We start from the raw sequence: 24101 nt of genomic DNA on the forward strand, positions 1-24101 counted from the left end.
GGGGGCGGGGGGGGGGGGGGGGGGGGGGGGGGGGGGGGGGGGAAGCATGGCTTCTTTCATGAGTCACACAGCCTTCCACAGTTTCTGTCATTTAATTTACACTCCTTTTGGCTCACAGTTAGAAATTCTTCCAGGTTTTGAGAACACACTATTTGTCAGTCTTAAGTTTTTTGATGGTGGCATCTGTTTTGTGTGTCTTTGTGTTTATATTAGTAAGGATTTGGGAGGAGTGGGACCACAGATTGTGCTTCATATGCCATTTAAAAACAAACCCCCATATGTAAAAAGTAAATAAAACAAATGTTTTCCAAACAATCTTTTCTCTCCTAACTAGTACTGAATTATTTGTGTTGCAGGGAAAAGGACTTGGAAGCCAAATTCATTATTCAAATGGAGAAAAGCAAAACAACAATCACAAACTTAAAGGCAAGTAGCAACCTGGCCTTGCCCCGAGCGCCTCCAGTTTGTTTTATTGTCAGAATGATCTGTTGGTAAATGAGACACATCTGCCATTTCCTTTCCCCTCCTTCTCAGTTCAACTACCCGCATCAGCTTGCACTTGGCTAGGGATCATCCGTGAAGCAAAAGGGTGATGCTCTGTCTCCTCTTCTATCCCTGGTTTCATCTGACCTCAGTCCTGGTGTGTGAGCTCACGGGTTTAACCCAGACTCAGCATTGTTATCCTATATCCTGTGGTAGATCCTTAGCTTGGCGATTGGCTGAATTCTGTGAATCATTAAGTGTTGGTCCTAGATTGGTTTCCATTCTTAATGAAAATAATCATATTTTGTAAACTTTGCAAGAGGAGCTTGTGTTATTATTCAAAACTCAGGGGATGAAAGATTTTTAAAAAATGGATTTTTTTTTTTTTTTTTCTGAAAAAGATACTTGAAAAAAACCAGAATTTTCTAGGATGGCATGTTCTTCCTTTTGCATGTTAAATATCCTATTTTTTCCCCCTTTGGTCAGTGAATTTTTTTAAGGACCATGAATCGTTTTTATTTGGGGGGACAGATAAGAGTGTAAAATTAATAATAATAAATCGTGTGCTTTATGGACTCAACCCCTTTGTCCTCCTATGTTTGTTACTAACTTACAGGTTTGGGTTTCTGAGGCCTGCTGCCTCATGGCCAAGTGCAGATCAGTCTCTAACTGGATTTCTGTTAATTTGTGGCTCAAGGGACTGGATGCTTTGAAATCCAGTCTCCTAGTAGTGCCACTTGATCTCCAGTGGTAGAAGCTGGGGAATGCTCCTGTCTTCCAGTTGGGCTGTGCTCTGGATAATTTGATAGGCTTCCTTTGAAGCCCTGATGTCCCTTTGCCTGAGGCATTCTCTAGTGACCCCTCTGTCTTCTCTGACCACAATCCTCGTACCTTCTAGCTCTGTCTGGCCCTACTTGGCTTTCCCTCCTTTGACCTACCATATCTTCCCCCATTTCCGCCAGTCATCACTTGGCTTTTGCTTCCTGTTACTTACATTTGCTTTGCTTTGCTTCATGTATCTGTGCGCTCACAGTGCTTTGGTGAAAGCTTAATCATTAAAAGATTATATTTACCGAAATAGAACAAAGAGACCCTTGGCTCTGGATGCATCTCTTCTTGATGTGTTATTGAATCTGTTTTCCTTGATTATTCTGTTCCCTTTTGACAAAGTTTTACAAACATTTCCTCATCTGATACAATGAAAACTGATGTCCAAATTTTTAACATTTTAACAATAAGAACCATAGGAATTATTTATTTATAGGATCTGAATTATGTTGGAAAATATGGTGCTCATTAAATTTTTTCAGCGTGTGTCCAGGGAACTTTGTGAAACTTTAGTGGCTTGTGGTGATTTTTAAATATGGTTTTTGGTTCAATTTAGGTATATAGCAAGTTAGACAAGCTACACGGACATGTGCAATAAACTCATTATAGAATAGGTCCTAGGAGAATCTAGTCTGTTAGAAGTGGCAGCAGTTACTTCTGGATATAGTGCCCAAGGGGTAGCTTCATGGAAGAGAGGCATCTGACCTGGAGTTTTCAGTGGGGCTGCCAAACTGCATAACTTTTTTTTTAAGATTTTATTTATTTGTTTGACAGAGAGAGAGAGATCACAAGTAGGCAGAGCAGCAGTTAGAGAGAGGGGGAAGCAGGCTCCCTGTTGAGCAGAGAGTCCAATGTAGGGCTCGATCCCAGGACCCTGAGATCATGACCTGAGCTGAAGGCAGAGGCTTGATCCACTGAACCACCCAGGCACCCCCAAACTGTATAACTTTGAGGGACTCTAGTCACATCACAGTCCATGTGTTTAGCACCCCCTAGAGTCCTGCAGACCCCAACTCTGGTGGTTTCAAGTGGAGGGAACAGTAAAAAGTATTGAAGCTAGGGGAAAAATACGAGTCTGGTTGGAGTGTTGGGTTTGTATGAGAGAATCATGATAAAAACTCCAGAAAAGTAGCCTTCTGTCATAGCCTGGAGAGCCTGGATTGCTGGAAGGAGTTCAGGATCAGTCAGTCAACTGACCTACCTACCTACCTACGCAGGGCATGGTCAGGAGGAAGTAAATGCTTTTTAGAGTGTAAATATGAAAAATGGTGATCATTGTATAGTTCTAATGAACTTTTCTTTTCTTGAATTGGATAGATCATTTAGCTGTGAGTGCTTTTACATTATTATCATAATCCTTTCCCTGTAGATACCAGAAGGAGGGACTGGGGACTCAGGAAGAGAACGGACCAAGACCTTCACCTATGACTTCTCTTTTTATTCTGCTGATCCGAAAAGTCAAAATTATGTCTCACAGGAGATGGTATGATATTTTCATAATCTTTATTTTGATTTCATTTTGAGAAGAACTCTTTAAAACATCTTGCTCATTTTTTGGGAATATAATTTATATAAAATTTGCCTCTGCTAACTTGGCTTTGTTTGTTACGTTGCACCATTTTTATCTTAATTAAGCCTGAGAAGAATTCAGTCCACACAAAGTTGATTTTGTTTTTCACTTTTGAGCATGATGATCATAACCTCCCCCCCCAAACTTGGACATGACTACGGTTTTGAAGGTGCTTGGCAAATAAAGCAATTTGGAGGCACCATTTGTATATTGCTAAGTCTGGCAGACAAGCCACTCAGCTCTGAGTCTTGCCACGAGGCAGAGTTTTAGGAGTTGGAGTTCAAACCCAAGTCCCATTTGCTGTGAGTGGATCACTGTAGGATCATTATAGGATTCTAGAAAGAAGGATCCTAGAAGGATCTCTCCCCCCAGCCCCCAGACATTTTCTAAAATCTAGACTATAGATGAAGTTTGTGGAAGAAACCTGTGCTATAGGCTTTTATTTTCTAAAATGTGGATGTGATATGGGCATAGAGGAACAGACCCAAAGATCCTTGTGAGAAACCATTGCATGTGAGCAGGGCAAGGGCATGTCCCTGGGACCAGCGGGGGTTTGAGCAGAGCAGAGTTATGGGGAAGCACCAGTGAGAGAGGAGGATTATGGGCTTCTTCCTGGCTTGTTCACAGCTTCTTTAAATATATTGTTTCAGGCCTGATGTCTTATTACTAGGATAAGAATTCCTGTTTTGCCTGCTCTGGGTTATAATCCATGGGGTGGCACCTTAAAGTGGTATTCTTGTCTAGTTGCTTGCAACTTGATGTGTCCATGTATGAGAAACACCGCATTGCCTGGTAGGTGTTAAAAATGCAAAATCTTGACTGAAAAAATTTCAGACCCACTGAATTTTTAGCAGGTTCCCAGGTCATTTGCACACACCTCGACATCAGACAAGTACAGTTGGCTAGGAAATAGTTTGTGGAAGTGATTGGCTTTACTGAAGCAATGTAAATGTTGGTGTTAAGATGTAGACAACTTAGAGGAATTGTTCAAAGGAGATGGTGGAGTGACTGTATCCAGAACATGTGGATTCAGTGTCAGGGCAAAATAGAAAGGATGACAGCAATAAGAATGAGAGCCACAAAGAGAGAGAGTTGCCTGGTATGAAAGAGGGACCAGCCATTAATGTTGCCTGAGTTTGCTTTGGAGTTTACAGCTGTGCTCGGTACTCACATACCCTGTCTCCCTTGATTCTCACAAGACCAGATTTAACTTTAGCACTCTGTTTTTCTTTGTCAAAGAGACTCAGTGAGCTTAAATAACTCGCTCAAGCTCATAGATCTAATCGACTTAATAGTAGCAGAGTTGGGGTCCTGGGGCTGACGTGTAGGTCAGTGGAGATGCCACTGGAAGGTCTTTAGGACATAAGAGTAAAGGGTTGGTTTGTTCTAAATGATAGGTAGGACAGCCCTGTTGATGAATAAATGGATAAGTGAGTAGTGTTAAAAACCAAAATTCAGTCAAGTAAATTTAAAGATCTAATTGGCTTTTATTCATCGATTCATGAATCCTACAGCATCCCATCCAGCAAGGAGGAAGGAGCTTCAAAGAGCTGTACCAAATGGAAGGATTTTATAGGCAGAAACAGGGCCAGAAAAGTAGCAAAGGAGAAGAAAGGATTGTTTTTGGCAAGATCATCTCCCCCCCCCACCCCCCCGCCGGGGAAGAGTAGAGGATGTTAGTAGGTGGATCACCTCATCTTCCTTTGGGGGATTGAGAGGGCCCATGTGACAAATTACTGCATTGGTGCTGACCAGAAAATTCTGACTGCATTGGTGCTGACCAGTTAAGACTACATATCCGGGGGAGGTTGAAATTGCAATTAGGTCAGGTGTTGAGCCCCGGTTTTGTGACGTGGCCTAGTCACACAATAATAATAAGTAACTCCATTTTGGGCTTGTGGTTTTCTTTTTTAACAGCGGTGCAGAAGACTTTGCTGTTGAAGTAGCTGATTAATCAGCATTGGTAGCTAAGAGTGTGGTAAGGAATAGAATGTTACAGGTACTGGAATCCAGATTTTGGCATTAATAGTGGAATAGGAATGAGGTGGCTGGTGTGAGGGATTTTGTTAAGGGAAAAGCCAGTTCATTCTTCAGGCTGTCTTCCACAGAGGACGGATGAAGAGCTGTGAAGTTTCCACTTCTAATTTACCCAATGAGTGGCTGGATTTTCCTCGTTATTTAACTTGAGTTGGAGGCCTTTTGGGAATGGAGGGCTGTGTGGAGGGAAAGTCCACAGTGGGAGCAACAAGAGCGGTGTGTGACAGCCAGGCCTGGCACACTGGAGATGCTCAGTAAGCATTTGCTGACTGACAGAACTCGTTTACAGATGGTGGTTAATTTACAGGAACAGATGACATTTCCTGGTTCTACAAGAGTCAAGATCAGGGAAGCAGGAACAAGTTTAGCTTTTTTGGAAATTAAAAATAAATGCTCTGGGTTTAAAAATAGTTTTTGTTTGTGAAAACCTTCTAACTGATAGGGATAATTTCCATGCTTCAGGTGGATGCGTAGTAGCGTCTCTTCTCAGGTGTTTTGGGTTTTTCGACTTTATTTATATGGTTATAGATGAATAACCTGACGTTGTTCCATTAAATTACAAAACTAAAAAAGTAGGAGATGTGTTAGTAAATACTACTTTCTAGCAGGATCACATGTTAATAAAATCAGCATAGATACAGAAAAATACCTGTTTTTTTTTTTTAAACACTCTATTAGACAGATGGGTCATCTTCCCTCACCCCTAATGTTAAAAAGAGCTTCAGTTTTGACTATTGATTAAAGTTTTTATGCTGCCTCATCTGGCACAGGATTTCAGCTGTCAGGTCGTATCCCAGCTATTGATAGGGGAAGATGCAAGCTTAGCATGATGGTCGGTTGTCTTCTCCTTCTCATCTGAGTATCAAGGCATGTTGAGAAAATGTATCATGCCTGTTATTATAGTTCAACTCAAGTTTCCTTTACCATTAAACGAATACCAAATAAGATGACCAGCAATATTTCTTACAAATTAATTTTAGATGTAGAAAAAAAATCACTGCGTGATTTAAGTCTATACTCACATAAATTAAAGACCATTAAATAAGGTCTAATTTTTCTCATGGAAAGGGAGGCTTTGATCTCACACAGCCTGTTCCTTGATTCAACCCTGGAGTAACTTGAAACCTACAATCTCCTTGTTGACAAACTGCAGGGGTGAGTCTTTTGTTTTAACAGTGCCCTCTTGTGGGCAGTTTCCCTCAAGTGAGGCCCTGTGATGCCTTGAATGACCTGGAAATCAGCTTGAAAATCTGTGCTGAGGCAAGTAGCAAGGGGAATTTTGGGTCACCTGGCCAGGTGAGGATCTCAGCAGGGTTTCTGATGCCAGTGGGGGAAGGCAGGTCGTAGGTCTCACAAAGCAGCCCTTCCCTCCCCACCTTGCTTTGACTGGGAGCCGCAGTGGGGTAGCCTGTTTTCCTTGCCAAGAACCCTGAAGATGTGGGCAGTGTCCTGCTGCTTCTCTGGGTCCTGGGGCAACTTTGGGTGGGTTACTTGAAGCTGAGACTGAGCCTGGCCTGGGTCTCAGCATCTCCAGACCTGCATATTCTAGGCCTGTTTTGCAGTAATGTCTACCATGTCCCCCCCACCCCCTACTTCCACACACTCTGGGCCCCCAAGTCTCTCAGAGAACTCAAGCTGAATCAGTTTTCTGGAAAATAGGTTATACTAAAATGGTGGGTGGGATTTTAACCCTTGAAAGTGTTTTACTTTGAAAAGTTTGGGGTTTGATTTAAATATATTTTCTATGACTTTGCTTTAGCCTCAGGCAAAGGTATTATAGAAGATTCATCTCTTATTCTTTGGGAAGTTTATGTAAGGCTGTTCTTCCTATCCAGTGGCACCCTGTGACATGGTAAAAATGATAGATAACTTTTACCATTTGTATAATCAGAATTGATGAAAAATTTAGAGCTTCTTCTCATATTTCATATACAGTGTTGAAAACTAACCTTGGATGGGTGGTCTGGACCTGTAAGTCTCCCTGGGATTCTGGGCTACTTCTTCACAGTTTATGGGAGGAGGTCCTTTCAGGGAGGGCTGGGGCTTTGTGGCTGATGTCAAGGATGTGAGAAGAGGCCACATAGTGATAAAGTCTTTAGAAGCACAGTTTTGGGGGTCAAAAGTGCCCAGGTGTAAATCCCAACTCTGCCACTCACTGTATATGCTCACTCATCTGACTTTTCTCCCTGAAGTGGGACCTAAGTGATGCCACCCATCTAGTAGCATTTTATGAGGACTAGTATGTGAACACAGTGTCATCTGCTGTCATTGTTGAGAGTCGAGTAAGTCAGGCAGAATTTGAGAGTAGGACTAGAAAGCAGCCTCTCTTAAAGAGAGGATACAAATGAACAGCATGAATGAGACCGGTCATTTTGGAAGTGACTTCATTGAAAGGATAGTTTGTAAATCTTTGACCAAGAAACTGAGAAAACAAAGTCCAAGCAAGATGGCGGCAAGGTGGTGCCTGAAGAAAGCCAAAGTCTGGTTGGCTGTGCTATTATTTTGTCCTTGGATGCCAGGCTGTATTATTAACAGGGATGGTTTACGTGGAGCTGAGATCCAGAGGACTGGTGTTCATTGGCGCTATCTAGGGGGTGGCTGGAGGGCTTAGCTCCTGCAGGAGAGATCCTGGGTTTCAAGTTTATCTAATCCAGCATCACTCAAAGAGACTGAACACTCCTGAGGGGTTGATGAGGCTCCCAGCTGGACTGTGGTGATCCCACAACATAGTGCCTCACCTGTTCCTGGCTCTGACAAGAACCTAATCATGCTGCTTCATGATGTTTCTTCAGCTGCTGACGCGCCTTGTTTTTGAAGCAGGGAGGTGTTTTATGTGGCCTTAGTGTGCCTATTGGTCCGAGAAGACAGGAGGCAGCTTGAAGGCTCGTGGGGTTTGGAAAAAGTTCTGGTTGGTTCCCTTCCCAACTCTGTGTACCTAGGATGGCCACACATCTCCACTGGCCTCATTTACATCAGCTGTCTGGGTGAAGTATTTGTCCTTCACACTCTCTCATTCCCCAGAGTATTCCCCTTCAGTTACGTGGTGTGACAGCCATGGACTCAGACCATTGTAGGTGCAACCCCAGGGCCCCACGCAGCTCATCTCCCTGCCCTCTCCAACCTGGGCAAACCTTCAAATAGGAAGGAGCATCTGGCCTCTGACACAGGGGAGCCCGACCATCCCAGCCTCATTCACACCTGCTCACCCCTCAGCTCTCAGACAACCTTCTGAGACTGATTCTGATGGATAGCTGGGCCCTTAAATGACGGCCTTGATTTGGCATGGTTTGAGCAGTAACTTCTGGCAGCTGTGATTTTCAGGTTTTGAGTATTTAGTTTCTGGAAGCTCTGATAGAATGAGTAACTCCATAAGTTTATTTAATTCTGAAATGGTAAATCATCATGCTTTAAAAATCATCTTTGCTTCTTAGACATGATTGTTACTTGGCCTTGTTTACACTTTTTTTATTTCAGGAATTTTTTGTTCAGTAGGAAAAAGGATGGGGTTGCTTTTTGCTTCCTTAAAAAGTTTCCTTTTGATTAAAAACTGGGGTATATACATATTCTGTTAATAGTTCTGTGATGATTTATTTATGTGGCGTAATCCTTATAAGACGAAAGTAGCGTTCAAAAATATTGTCAACATTGAAGGGGCTTTTTATTAAAAATCCATGGTAATTGTGTCTTTTGTGTGTGTGTATCTGTTTTTTTCTGCTTTCAGATTTTCAAAACCCTCGGCACAGATGTCGTGAAGTCTGCATTTGAAGGTTATAATGCTTGTGTCTTTGCATATGGGCAAACTGGATCGGGAAAGTCATACACTATGATGGGAAATTCTGTACGTTGTTTTACACTGTGGGAAGAAAATTTCTCATTATCTCTCTTTGGACTGATAGAATTATCTCTTTTATCTACTTGGTCTGTACTAACTTGCTTTTCATGTTCTGATCATTCTTTAGCAATAAGATAAAACTCAGTAATAAGTTGGACTAAATTTCCTTTGAGAGATTTTAAATTAGAAATAGTTTTAAGCTTATAAGCATGAATAATGGATGCAAGTCTCAGTTCGTTTTCTGTTTTTAAAGGCTTTATAATCTTATCAAAAAAGTATGCTGGGCCCATAAGTAATTTATTCTTTTTTTCTGCCAACACAACAGTTTGAATAAAATTACTGAACTCCGTTCTTTTTAAAATTATTCAAAACATATTTTCCTCAAGAGAAATGTTAAAAAAAAATATCTCTGGTGGAAAGGCACTACATAACCTCAGCATATACATAAAAAGAGAATTACGCTGTTTACATAGAGTCTATCTAGTTGTGGAGTATGTGGGGTTTAGTAGTTATGCTATATAAACTAACAGACATTAAAGTTATATTTGCCCCAAAATACAGAGGAGTTAAAAACTAGACATTATTGCAGGTACTTTATCTCGTTCCGTGTTTTCTCCAGATCTAGATAGTGCTGGTGTGTTTTATTTATATCATAATGAAAGCTCTCCTCATTGCCTGTCAGACCTATGACCTCTTCTAGCTGTGGAGGTTCCAGCCGGGAATCAAAGGGCTTCCTGCTGGCAGGCAGTGGGTCTTAAATGCCAGAGGTTTGGTGGTTTACAGAAGTTGTGGTAGTGCATTTTTAAAAAAAGATGTTATGTATATCTATTTGAGAGAGAACGAGCAGGGTGAGGGGCAGAGGGAGGAAGAGAAGCAGACTCCTCTCTGAGCAGGGAAACCAGATGTGGGGCTCGATCCTGGGACCCTGGGATCATGTCCTGAGCCAAAGGCAGATGCTTAACCAACTGAGCCACCCAGGCACCCCAGAATAGTAGTAGTGCATTAAAGGAGGGTGGGTCTTTCCAGATGGAAACATTTGAGTGCCTATGAGCTGGCTTTTAAATTCAGGCTTTTCCTTCACAGGAGAAATAGATAAATGCTGTGCAGTGACTCCTCAGTGCTGAACAGCATGGAAGAATACATGGGAGAGCAAGCCGTTAGTTTCAGGAGTTTCACATTTCTTTTTATCATTACTTTTCCCTTCCTAGTTTCCCACTGTGGCTTTGCAAAAAAAAAAGCCTTCTCTAAAAATGAAATTTGCATGTTGATCTGCTAGTAGCTCTTTTACATTAAGTTAAACATTCTTAAAGCACTCCCAAATCACACCTGTTTTTCTCTGACCTTATAGTTAGTTGAGCACTGTTTGGGTCTTCCTTTTTTATTTTGTTTTTTTAAAGGCACAACAACATAAAAAAAAAATGACAAAACACCCTATTTTCCATGGTAAGAATTGGTACCAACTTAATGGTGTAGGGGAAAAAAGTTCTCTTAATGCTGTGATGGTGTTTTTTGTTTGGGGGAGGGTGGCATGTTGGGTGAAGGTAGGGAGGGTCTTCGGAAGGAAACATGAAGCTCTGAAGTTTTGGTTTCCTAGCAAGAACACTTGGCCTCATCTTTAACATCGTTCTAGGTTCATCAGCTTGTAAGTGCCAGCTGACCCACGAATACTCCTGAAGATGCCCACGTCACAGAAGTCATATGACGTATTAAAATCTGTCTTGGAAGCCCGGAGTTGGGATCAGTGCATTAGGAGAGGGATAGGATACATGTTTTAATTTGGTTCTGTCACCTAAGGGTTAAGAAGATTACCAGCAACTTTGAGTGCTTACCAAGGTCTCATTGGTGTTTTTCTTTTCTGCTCAATGTATATTTCACCTTTGGTCATTTGACCCGATCAGATTTTCCATATTTATTCTATAGCTGTAGACCACCTTGTTGGAAAGTTTAAGGAATAGATCTATGTTTTCAAGTCAGGATTTAACTGATTGAGAGCTGATAACTGTATATTACTCTAGACCTAGCATGTACAAGTTAGAAAGCTCTGTCCTCTCATTTTAGAGACTAGGGAGCAGTCCTGAGGGTGTAAATGGTGTATTTGGGGTGCTGCGGTGGTAGGCCTGGGGTTGATGTGCAGGTCCCTTGAGTCTAAACCCACTCTGGCAAATTGCAGATTCAGCCATCAGTTGCTTTTATTTCAAGTGACAGCTGTGGCATTCTTCCTTCCCACTGCAGGGTGATTCTGGCTTAATACCTCGGATCTGTGAAGGGCTCTTCAGTCAGATAAATGAAACCACCAGATGGGATGAAGCGTCTTTTCGAACGGAAGTCAGGTAGGGCCCGTGGGCTGAGTAGCTGTGTGTGTGAGCTTGGTTGGAGTTTCTTCCCAGGCACGAGGAGTAGATAAAGGATAAAGCCTTTGGATTCCTGAAGGCAGGAAGCATTTTCCCCTCCTATACTGTCAGAGCTAGAAGCAAAGTTTAAAATGTGTCTGTTTTCAGTGACTTTCTTGGGTGCAGTTTGGATTAGGATTTGGGGAGGCTAGCAGAAGTAATCCTGCTTGGTCAGAAACTCTGACATAGGATGTTTATTGCAAATAGAATGCGTTTTTGACTTTTTTTTTTTTTTAAGATTTTATTTATTTATTTGACAGAGAGAAATCACAAGTAGATGGAGAGGCAGGCAGAGAGAGAGGGAAGCAGGCTCCCTGCTGAGCAGAGAGCCCGATGCGGGCCTTGATCCCAGGACCCTGAGATCATGACCTGAGTCGAAGGCAGCGGCTTAACCCACTGAGCTACCCAGGCGCCCGAGTTTTTGACTTTTAAGTGTGTACCCCGTTCACTTGCCTTCTTCTGTTATCTGAATAAAGTTTGTTTTATTCTTTGTGTTTGTAGGATCACTGTACAGCTAATCTTTAAATAAATCTGGATGGTTGAGGTGTTTTGTTTTTTTTTCTCCTTGAAATTAAAACTTGGTGGGGAGCCAGTCTTCTCTTTGGTTTTGATGACAGACATAGCAATTGGGGGTCCTTATGGCTGCCTGACCTCTTAGTGGCTGTGTGGCCTTGGACAAGTTGTTTAAAAAAAACTCTGAACCTCTATAACCTCATCTGTAAAATGGGATAATAGTAGTACTTGCCTCTGGGCTGTCATATGGATTAAATGAAAAAATCCACTTACTGTACTAAGCCTAGTACCTGATAAATAGCCACACCCATGAATATATGTTGCTGCTCTTATTGTTTTGTTGTTATATTAGTGTCTGAAATCATTTTACTGAGTTCAGTCCTATTTAAAATTTTTAGTTACTTGGAAATTTATAATGAACGTGTGAGAGATCTACTTAGGCGGAAGTCATCCAAAACCTTCAATCTAAGAGTCCGAGAGCATCCAAAAGAAGGACCGTATGTTGAGGGTAAGAGTGAACACAGCTTTGTTCTTCTTGAGAATTTGTGTAAAAACAATAGTTTCAGGGGAAAAACACAAGATAATGGTGAGATGTGAAAAGTTTCTTTATCTTTGGCATTTTATTCTAGTAAAACTGACATGCTGTCACTACAGCTGTCATTAGTGTCATTAGTGTGAATTTATACTTCACTGGCCAGTCACTGATTTCGTGGACTTGCCAGTAGATTTCCTCTGGCTCTCAGGAGAAGAACTCTCTGGAAATTTGTTTTCCAGTGTTCTCAGGCAGCATAAGCAGCCCTAAAAGCTGTCTCTTCACATGGCCTTGTGTCTCAGTGCTATGTTTTTAGTGACCTTAAAGGTAACTTAGGAACATAACAAGATTCTAAGACTTCTTACCTTAATGGAAGAGCACTAACAGAGTTTCCTGTGCTGTGGTCCTCAGCATCTGTGTTGTGATAACACTGGCTGTGTTATAAGAAATTCTGGGCCAAGGGCTGGTCCTTGCTAAGTATTCACACATATAGGCTATGTTTAAGGCTGTCTTGATAAATGCAGCTACTCAGCTGACTTGCAGAGGTGGCTGAGTTGTGGCTGACCATAGGAATCACATCCAGAAAGGTGGTTTCCTCTGGTTCTTGTCCTTCATCTGTGTCTCGTTGGAGACAGGGCTAAGAACTGGTCCTGGGCTTAAAAAGGTGTTCCTTGTTAGGTTGTCTTTTTCACCTAGTGATACCAACTGTACTGACAGGACTCCATCGGCATTTTATTAAATTTCCAATTGAAATTTTGCATTTTATGCCCAAAGTAAGTTGTGTAACTAGGCATTTGTTTTGTGAAGCGTGGAATAGCTATTATTGTTAATAGCTTTTAGGCAAACTGTGCCTTCATGCTTCTCTTTAATTGTCTTATCAGATGCTAAAACATATTATAAAGCTGGTTTATAAAAAGACAGAATAATCAAACAGGGGAAAACATCCAGAATCTGATATAGAGACTTAGGGGGATGTAGTTTCTAATAAATCTGATATTCAAACATTGGAGGAATATTGGTTGTTAAGCTGCCTGGGAGGGGAAAAAAAAGAGTAAATTGGTACCATACTCCATTTCTATACCAGGAGAAATGGCAAATGGAACAAAGATTTTAATGTCAAAAGTGACATAGTAAAATGAGTATAAGGAACTATGGGTTAACTATTTTTCCAGAAATCTGGAGAAGGGAAGTCCTTTAAAAAATTTCACTTAAAACTCAGAAACCAAAACCAAAACAAAACAACTCAGAAAACCGTGAAATAAGAGTATTAAGTTTGAAATGGTAAAATAATAAGACTCGGCAGAAACACCATCAGCAAAGTGAAAGGACAACTTACAAATTGGGGAAAATCTTTTCAATCAAAGTTTCAGACAGAGGACTAATTTCCCTAATCTATAAAGAGATCCTATAACTAACTAACAGCAGAGTCAACAGCCAAGTAGAAAAATGAACACAGGATGTGGATAGACTGTTCACAGAAATGGAAATGCAGGTGGTTTTTAAATGGAGGGAATAATGCTCAGCTTCACTCATACTCAGAGAAAAACAGAACAAAACAAAACAGTCTTCAAGATAACATTTATTACCTATCCCTGGTAAGTAAGCCTGATAAGACAGTGTTGGGAGATGGGCAGTCTCATATGTTGCTACTGCTGGGTATAAATTGCCTTCTGTGGATGACAATTTTGCAATATCCATCAAAATTTCAAATGTGCTTGGATCTAGCACTTTGGCCCTTAAGAATTTACTCTGCAGAAATATTCACACATATTTGAAAAGACTTTTGTACAAGATTATTTGTAGTAGTGTTACTTGTAATTGGAAACAAAATGTAAACAACCATCTATGGTCTCAACAGGAGACTGGTTAAATTGGGTATGGTACCTGCATACAGTTGTACGCTCTTCAGCCATATAAATGAGTGAGGAATCATCTTAACTGATAGAGAATATTCTTCAGTTATTATGACATAGAAGCAAGCAGGATGCAAAACAATGCTTATGGCATGCTGCCATGTTTGAAAGGGGCAAGAAGATGGTTTTATGTGTATGTATGGGTTATTTCTAGAAGGGTATGGATAAACTAATAACACTGGGTTACCTGACAGAAGGGAAGTGTGGAGCTAACTTAGGATGGGGGTCAGCGAGACCCTTTACATAGTATACCTTTTGTAGGCTTCGATTTTAGAACCATATGAATGTTCCCCAGAAATGAATAAAAAATGTTTTTAAAGAAATAAGAAGATGCTCTCTGGTTTGGCATGAAGGTAGTGTTTGTATTTACCTTGCTCTGACTGGTGCTCATGAGGTTAATGATAATAGCCAATACTTACCATACAGGTACGCGTTATTAGAGGCAACTGAGCTCAGTGAGGTTAATTGACTCACACGTAACAATGTAAGTCCACTAGTGGGTGGCAGATTGGGCTTTGATCCTAGACGGTCCCAGCCCTTGGGTCTGTATTATAAACTACCACAGCGTAGAACAAGTGAGATCTCTAAACAGGTTAACGGATCTGTTCAGTCATGTGTTCTGTCAGAGAGGTAAATTTCTTACTCTGTTTACTAGAGATTAGGCAGATTTCCTCAGCCCCCCTTCCACACTTTTTTTCTTTCCTTTTTCTCCAGATTTATCTAAACATTTAGTACAGAATTACGGTGATGTCGAAGAACTAATGGATGCGGGAAATATCAATCGAACCACAGCAGCGACTGGGATGAACGACGTCAGTAGCAGATCTCATGCCATCTTCACCATCAAGTTCACTCAGGTGAGGGCAGCTGCGGGGCCGGCTGGCTCCATCCCTGCGGTCTTTACCAGGTGATTAGCACCAGCTGAGGACCGATCATTGTTGAACCAGGAGCAGCAGCAGGCAAAGGTGACTGCCTGTCATCTCCTTGTTAATTAGAGTCGAACATGTGCTGTGTGCAGAGTCTCTCTGTGGCTACAGTCACAGTCGTTTGAAATGTCCAGATGTGTACCCTTAAGAAATACTTAGCAGGCTTCTACCCTGCTCTAGACATTAAAAAAAACTTGCTTTGTGCATAATTAAGCCAAAGTTTACATTGTTCCGAGCTCTGTGGGAGATAATAGATTGCCAAGTCAGGCCAGCTGGGGGTCAAGGTGAGTAACTCATTGTGGTACATTATCGCTCCATGGCACTCACCCTACAATGTTGAGTAGGATTATGAGAACGATATTAAAGGGCAACTGACATTTTTAAGTATTGATGTAAGAACTCATTTTGATCAGGAGGTGGGGAGCATTTTGAATATGTGTGGAAATTATTGAGGGTAACTATTTTAAGACCTAGGCCAGTAGAACAGATGAATGCAAACGTGTACAGAGGGTCCTCGGGGCTTCCACATGTGTTAGGAGTTTGGGGATGCCCTGACCTATATTAACCATTGAACATATCAGATACAAAAAGATAGTGTTTAATGAAGGAGGGGATCACAGAGCAAAGAAAATAAAAAAATTCTCAAAGGTCAATCAGAACAAATCCCTTCACATCTTTACCTTTAGTTAGATCTTTGTTTTGTTTTTTAAAGATTTTAAAAAGATTCTGTTTTTGTTTTTTAAAGATTGATTTATGTATTTGACAGGGGCGGGGGCAGGGAGGGAGGAATGGGAGAAGCAGGTTCCCCGCTGAGCAGGGAGCCCTGTGTGGGGCCTGATCCCAAACCCCTGGGATCATGACCTGAGCCAAAGGCAACGCTTAACCCACCGAGACATGCAGGTGCCCAGGTCTTTGCTTTTTGATTTGCTTTTTGATTTTCTCCTTTCTGGTTAATGTAGATTAGGTTGTGCCATCCCTAGTTTGTAAGAGGCTTATATTTCTATCAAACTATATTAATTTCTTTTTGGCATTTTGGTTTAGACTGTTAAATGTAGTTTAAAAGTCTTAGGGAGCGTAAAATTTTGGTAGAATTCAGAATCAAAGAATACATTATTTAAGGTTTTTAGTTTTTTATAATTTGTGAAACAAGTTTTAACATTGAATAATCACCAAATTATCTTTTACATAACTGTCTACATTTATCCCATTTTGGAGAGCCCTTGTGCTTGGAATGCTGAAGATTCTAGATGAGAACAAAACTAGTTGTTTACTTCTTTTTTCTTTGCGAGTGCCCTCAGTGACTTGCGTCCTGTTCTGCCACAGTCAGACTCAATAGGCTTTGTTGGGAACAACCGAGTGATTGCAGTAATGGAATAGTTCTTCAGAAAGTTTAAGAATGACATATGGTAGACTTGTGTTGTATTCAGTTTCATCTGGAAGTTTCTGTAATCAGTGAGAAGGCCTATGAAATAACAAGATTAAAAAAAACCAAAAATGCAAAAAACGAAAAACAACCCTACCCTGAGAGATCACAGTGAGGAGTGGAAAATAATTAGGATTTGTATCACAAACAACATCAGTGCTCTTTACATCCCTTCAATTTTGCTTTTATGTTTTGCTGCAGGCAAAATTTGATTCTGAAATGCCGTGTGAAACCGTGAGTAAGATCCACCTAGTCGATCTTGCTGGAAGTGAGCGCGCAGACGCCACTGGTGCCACTGGGGTCAGACTGAAGGAAGGGGGGAATATTAACAAATCCCTCGTGACTCTGGGAAATGTCATTTCTGCCTTAGGTGGGTTTTTGCTCGTCCCCTGCTGCCTCTTACTCTTCGCCATACTGTATTAGCATGAAGCAATTATGTTTAATGTTTGTGTTACAGAGCGAGTTTATAGCCTTAAGGTTTTCTGAAGCCAAATTAGAGCGAAAAACATCACTAGGTTTTTTTTTTTTCCTTTTTCTCTTTTTCTTCTGTGCAGCCGACTTATCTCAGGATGCGGCAAACCCTCTCGTGAAGAAGAAGCAAGTTTTTGTGCCTTACAGGGATTCTGTTTTGACTTGGTTGTTGAAAGACAGTCTTGGTGGGAACTCTAAAACCATCATGATCGCCAGTAAGGATTCCAGGTTCTTTTCCTCAGCATATAGTGTTTTATATGAACTAACTGTCGATGTTTAAGTTTCAAGTGTCTCGTTGGGAAATAGTACCTTTTTTAAAATTTTAAAAACAATAATTTTTCTATCTTGAAGAAAGTCACTGTGATCCCATCTACAATATCCTATTAATAACTCTCCTTCCCATTTACTAGTTAGATAAACTTGCCGTGTGTTGTGTAAGCTGGGATACTTTGTGTAGAATGACTCTCACCCGATCTTTGCTCAAAGTATGGGATTGAAGCTTTTCACTTCATGAGCTCACAGGAGAAAATCAGTACAGGAACATAAAGTGAAAATAACCCAACTTTTGTTTTTCTATTCTGAAGCAGTACATGTAGAATTTAAATGAGGAATCGAGAGGCAAAACAACAAGGTACATAAATAATGGTAGCAGTTCTAGATGTTGCTGCTGCATTATCACTAACTGGAAGAAATGTAGCAGAAAGGAAAAATGGGCAAAGAGGAGACAGTTGCCAGGGAGAGCTCAGAAACTTTTAACTCCACTTTTGCTTGCCCCTACTCCTCTTCCCATGTTTGCATCTCTGCCACTCCCCAGGACTTGTATAAATGCTGGAGCAAAGGGCTCTGTCTTGGGTGTGTGCCCTGGGTACAACTATCTAGTTTCCTGAGCCCTACAGGCTGTGGTGAGGGAGAGGGCAGTTCACCAAACTTTAAGAAGAGAAGAATACACTGACCTACTGTCTGTTTGAAAAATGATCATGCTCTAGACTTTTACAGATGGTAGCCTTCGCCAAAACCTTTAAAAGTATTTTAATTTCTATGTAATACTGAGATGTACAGGTAGTCTTGAAATCATCTTCCTGTGTCTTCAACAGAGAAACTCCTTGAAGCACAGAGGAGTATATCTTATTTTAGAGTTGGTTGGATAGCTGGCTGATTCTAGACTTAAGGGGAGCAAAATGACATTTAATTTGGTATAGTGAGCACCTTTCCTATAAATCTTAGATAATTTTTAATATTCATTACTGTGTCAATGAATATTTAGTCTATCCAATGACCTGGGGTTAATCTGACTTTTAAATTACGAACCAACTTTGTGTTAAATGATACACGGAGTGCTGGATAAATTATTTTTTGAATTCATTTTTCACAGCCATTTCACCTGCTGATGTCAATTACGGAGAAACCCTAAGTACTCTTCGCTATGCAAATAGAGCCAAAAACATCATCAACAAGCCTACTATTAATGAGGATACCAACGTCAAACTCATCCGTGAGCTGCGTGCCGAAATAGCCAGACTGAAAACGCTGCTTGCTCAAGGGAATCAGGTTGGGTTTTTCTGAGATTTATGGATAATTTTCTTTGAGTAATGACATCTATTTCTAGATCTTAATGAGACAATTATCTCACTCGTTGTATTGATTTGAGTAAATAAGTGCTAAGTAAAGCTTTGAATGAGTTAGCCAGTCTCTCCTCTACATTACCCTCCCATTGGCCTTTGCATTCATTATGGGCTCTGTGTGGAAGATTTTATCCACTAAACCTGAAATGATTAACTATCTAATAGTTATCAATTATGGATGGAAATTTAGCATGCAATAGGATTAGCAGCATAATCTCCATTAGTGGAAGGAAATTGAGGTGCTTGGAGTAATATTTAAAATTCTACCCATGCATTTTATGACTTGAAAATGTATTTTAACAGAATGAAAGACTTGTTTGAGGACCTTTCTGAATCTTATTTTGTATTGCCCATTACAGGGGTGGTTATGGTGTTACGGTGACATGTGTGACAAGCCTGCGGCTGGCTGAGATGTTGTCCCTGAGGCCTCACTTGATTGTCAAAATGGCCTTACTTCAGGATCTTTTGGGGTTCTAATGAAGGGGCTTTGTCCTTTGATTTTTTTTCACAATGAACTTGCTAACCTACGTAGTATACACACAGAGTTACAATTGGAGATGAGTAGCGTGAATTAGGTTCTTATTGGTTTTAGATGCTGTTGTGAAGAAAGGCCGCCCTTGAAAGAAGACCAGGGATAGCTTTTTAAAATCTTCAACTTAGAGTCAAGTTAGAAATAAACAAAGATTCGTTTCTTCTCATTTTCTTAACCCACATATGGATGCCTTAAGTGTATCATTAAAAAAATGCTTTTCTTTAAATGCAGAGTGCTCTCTCTAGAACAGCTTTTCATTTAGGAATATATGGCCCTTGAAGCCCTTGTCATAGTACAAGTGGTTTGGCCCCTGAAACCATCACCAGGATGAAAACCTCATTGAGTTTCCTGTGTCCTGAAATATACCTGGTGGTTCTTTCCCGTAAGATGGCAGATGACAGTTGAATAGGAATTGTTCATTGCACTTAGAAATATCTCCACGTATATTTTCTGTTTTGACGTGGGCCTTTCCTGTGTGTGAAAGTTGCCAGAGTGAATGACCCAGATGTATGTGATGCTGTCAGGATCCTCTAACTTGTGACATGATAGTTGCTTTAATTTGCACACCATGTTATTGGGATCTTGTTTTCAGTGTTATTAAAACATTACCTATCTGAGGTGAACATTTAGGGGTGATGTGATAGGATCACCCAAACTATTATCTGTGAGGGAAAGTATTTGGAAAATTCTTGATGCAACTGGTACTCAATAGTTTACTGAGTTACGGGAATGAAGGAAAAAAAAAGGAAGAACAGCCTTTTTAAATTAAACTGAGGAAATCCTTGAAGGGAGCCTTATCATATGGGCAGAAAACTTTAAGTTATTAAAACTTTACATATTCTATCTGAGGAATGTCTTCAGAGGTATTGTATGTGCCAGTGGCCTTTTGTCTTCTTTCATGACCAATGGCCGCGGTATAATTAAAGGAGTATTTTTGTTGCTGTAGTTTTGAGGGTGAAGATGGAAGAGAGAGTTAAGTCTATTTTAGAATGCATTGAAGATAAAATTCTTTGTTAAACTTAATACATTATAGTAAAAACAGGAATCCCAATTTAAAATAATTTATTACACTATGAAACTAGAAATTGTTGTGAGACAATACAGGCTTATCCTAAATTAATTAAATTTGTGATGCTCAATAAAATAAGCAGGTGTTCTTAAGTGCCCATTAAAAAAATCTCTATAATTTTTTCTGATGACATTGCTCTATTCTGGTGATATTCCAGATGCTTCCATGGTTCACTGAATATTCACATCAAAGTTCCATTATTTGCTTACGGACAGCTAAATAAAAATCAGCTCCTCTTTTTAATAAGTTTATGTATTTGCCAGTGCCCAGGGTCATGTGCATCAGAGTTTCAAAAGTATAACGTAAATAAAGCACAAGAATCGAACATGTATTTGCTTCTCCTGCTACACAGATAGAGATATACAGATATATATGTAGTGGTTTGTATATGCATACATATATAGGAGCTCTTTATTGAAGAATTGTGTATGTACAGGGAAATTACATATTATAAGTATCCAGATCAGTGAATTTTCGCAAGCTGAATCTGCCATCTAACCTGCACCCATATGAAGGAACAGAACTTACCAGGACTCTGGAAGACCCCCTTCATGTCCCTCTTCCGGGTGCTACCTGCCATTTCCTTCAAGAGTAACCATTACCCCGACTTCTGAGGGTGTGGATTAGGTTTTACGGTCACCTGTTTTTTTTTTTTTTTTTATATAAATGGAATCATGCAGTATATACTCCTTTGATCTCTCTTCCATTCCGTGTTGTGCTTGTGAGATTGATCATATTGTTGCCCGTAATTGTGGATCGTTCATTGTCCCTTGTATGCTGAATTCCATCAGACACCTGTGTCCCAGCTCATTTCTCCCTTCTAATTCTGATGGACATTTGGGGAGTTTCCTTTCTGGGGCTGTTAGTGCTGCTATTGAGTCTCTTCTCCATGTCTTTTACTATACTCTTAGGTATAAACCTTTTGACTAGGTTTATACCTAAGAGTGGAGTTGGTGGGTCAGAGGTGTAATGTTTGTTCAGTTTTAGAAAATACTGCCAGACAGTTTTCTAAAGAGCCTCTACCAAGTTAGAGTCCACCATCAATGTATGAAGGTGCCGCTCTGGTTGCTGCAGGTCCCCAGCCACACCAGTGGGATTGTCCATTTCTCCTTGTAACCATCCGATGGATGCAGAGTTGGGCTGAAGAAGGATTTTAGTGTGCACTTCTCAGATGGTTAATGAAGTCAAGCGTTTTGATCGCTTGTCTTTTCAAGTATTCTCTTTTGTTACATTTAAAGCATATTTTCAGACTTCTGCTTTGAATCTGGCAGGAGAGAATGTCTGTGAACTCCTTTTCTCTTGAATGTATCTGGAGATGAGAAAATTAGACAATACAGGAATGAAATAAGCCAGAAAAGTCAGGAGGCAAAGAAAGACAAGAAGAGAAGATGGAAGTAGAATGGATTTCTCATTTGTGTAGCTGGAGTCACAGAGAAACTTTAAATGATAGCTGGATAATAAAAATATCACCATGTGCAAACTTTTAAGATGGACACATCTCTGAGAGGGTCACATAGTAAAACTGTTACATGATGTTTGTAAGACCGAGCACAGGCCCACTAGGTAATTCAAAGGGGAAAGAAGGAGGTACAAAAACTGCATTATGTTGTTGTTATATTTTATGTAATGTATACATAAAAAAGTCACTTTATTATAGCAAAGAATGCAATTCATAATTAAAATCAAACATGATGTCAGCTTTTATAAAGGAAAAAAACCCACAACAACACTATAGGAAATAGCAGTAGACAAAGCTAAAAACATTTGCCACAGGGAACCATAACTCCTCTTTCTCATTTCATGAGAGCTCATATAGACCAAGCTAAGGAACAACATAGCATATTTATATGACACCATGAAAATTTGCTCTAATCAGTGCAAACCAGGAAGTAAGATTGCCAACTTGTACACTTTCTTTATTATGAAAAGAGCTTCTATTAAAAAAGATAAGATGGGGCACATGGGTGGCTCAGTCTGTTAAGTGTCTGCCTCTGGCTCAGGTCATGATCCCGGGATCCTGGGATTGAGCCCATGTCAGCGTCCCTGCTCAGCGGGGAGCCTGCTTCTCCCTCTGCTCCCCCAACCCCCCTGCCATATGTGCTTGCTCATTCTCTCTCTCTCTCAAATAAATAAAATATTGAAAAAAGATAAAGGATCACAAGCTGATAGAAAAGTGAACAAAGGATATGAGCACGGTTCACAGAAAAAAGTTTCAGATGGTTCCTAATCTATGAAATTACGCTCAACGTCCCTTGAAATACAGTAAACGCAAATACTAAGAATAGTGAAATAAATATATATACAAAAATGGGCACACTGACAAATAGTCATGAAGCTGTATATTTTGCTGCATGTAAATTGTACCTCAGAATTCTTAAAAAACCTGTCAGATGGGCACAGCTCCGCAGTGCTTGACTGCAGAGTACGTTGGCAAGGGCAGGAGGCAGCAGGTGCTGGTCCACGTGGTTAGTAGCGTTGATACTGCTGCATTTTTGATGTAGTGTAATTGATTTAACGCATGAACTTCATCTGAGTATTATTTAATCCTGAACATTTTTCTTCTAAATGGACACCCTGCAAAGAGTAGTTTAATTGAAAATGGTTTAGTTTTACCCAAAATTTCTTTTAAAAGGACTGAGGTCAGGTTTCCAAAAGATGTAACGGTCATGATAGCCTGTGTGCTTGTGTTCAGTCTGATTATCTGCTGAGTAGTCAGTGCGGTAGGAATGTTTCAGCTTTGAGTAGAGAGGAAAGATAGACCAAGAGTGGAGTCTGTAAAATTAGCCATGTTGAAAAGGGGTTGCTGATTGTTTTGAAAATTGTTGATCATATATAAACAGTGCCGTCATAATAACGCCCGCCATTTGCATTTCTTCACTGGCACCTCTTTGTTGAGTACCATCTGGGTGCAAGACAGCGTGCTAGGTGCTGCCTCCATGTGCCGTCGTCATGGTTAGCAGAACTCCTCTGCCTTCACTAAGGATGAAGTTGCTTTACTAACGGTTAACTTGCTGGCTTTATTCTCTCTAATCTGGAAAACGTGGGATGCCAGCTTTAGAACGGGGCAACATCTCTGATGATAAAAATGACCCTTCTAGAAGACTTGCATCAGGATTAGGACGGAGTATACATAAACTGTAAGTGTGTGCAGGAAGCCATAATTTTGGGTTTCCCAGAGTGCAGTGACTGGTAACTGGGTTTGTCTCTTGTGGACCTCAGGGGGTAGGCCTCTGCAAGAGATGTTGCCTCTGTGGGGTGTGGGGTGTCTAAGCCAAGGTGAGCCCCCCAGTCTGCAGGTTTGAGTCTCAACCCTTTGAGAGGGCCAAAGACAATAGCTCCTGACAGCTGTGAGGACAGTTGCAGAGACTTCATGAGGACCTTTCCATCCTGTCGTTAGCTCTGCTGTCTGCTGGGGAGACAGAGGCCAAGTGTGGCCCCCGGTAGTCTTGTTAGCCTGAATGTTGAACTGAGCCCAAAAAGATCACCTTGCGGCTGTTGCATTCATTTGAATAGAAATTGAGAAGTAAATAATAATGAAAAAATTCTATAGTCTCTGAGGAGGACAACTTGGCAATTAAAAAGAAAATCATACATATAAATGACTCACAAATTCCCTTCAAGGAATTTATCGATATAGCTATGTATAAGGTAGGCAACTGGTACAGGATAGTCATTTATAGCATTGCTGGTAAAACAGAAGATTAGAAAAAACCCTGCATTTTCATTAAGAGGGAAGTACTAACATAAATTATGGAATATCCATATCGTGGAATATTGCACAGTGTGTTGGAATTAATGAAGTGGATTTATTTGCACTGAATTTTCTCCAAGATATATTGTTGAGTGAAAATGGCACTATTCAGAATAGTATTCATGCTGTTTGTTTAAAAAACAACAAAAATATGCTTGCATACGACCAAAAAATTGCAGGTTTAGCTAGCATATTGGCTAAGACTGGTT

The 24101-nt window shown here is 40.5% G+C and overlaps 1 protein-coding gene across 4 annotated transcripts in view; it reads left to right on the forward strand.

Annotated features, from left to right (window-relative positions):
• KIF16B (kinesin family member 16B) overlaps positions 1-24101 on the forward strand; it is a 284713-nt gene that overhangs the window by 38366 nt on the left and 222246 nt on the right. For all 4 annotated transcript variants that reach the window (XM_059406507.1, XM_059406508.1, XM_059406510.1 and 1 more), the window contains exons 2-10: positions 357-426; positions 2681-2794; positions 8640-8756; positions 10983-11080; positions 12052-12161; positions 14813-14955; positions 16649-16817; positions 17002-17133; positions 18291-18466. In XM_059406507.1, coding sequence (XP_059262490.1) covers positions 357-426; positions 2681-2794; positions 8640-8756; positions 10983-11080; positions 12052-12161; positions 14813-14955; positions 16649-16817; positions 17002-17133; positions 18291-18466 — 1129 coding nt within the window. The remainder of the gene's footprint in view (positions 1-356; positions 427-2680; positions 2795-8639; positions 8757-10982; positions 11081-12051; positions 12162-14812; positions 14956-16648; positions 16818-17001; positions 17134-18290; positions 18467-24101) is intronic.

Source organism: Mustela nigripes, chromosome 7 (assembly GCF_022355385.1).
Source record: "Mustela nigripes isolate SB6536 chromosome 7, MUSNIG.SB6536, whole genome shotgun sequence".
NCBI lineage: Eukaryota > Metazoa > Chordata > Mammalia > Carnivora > Mustelidae > Mustela > Mustela nigripes.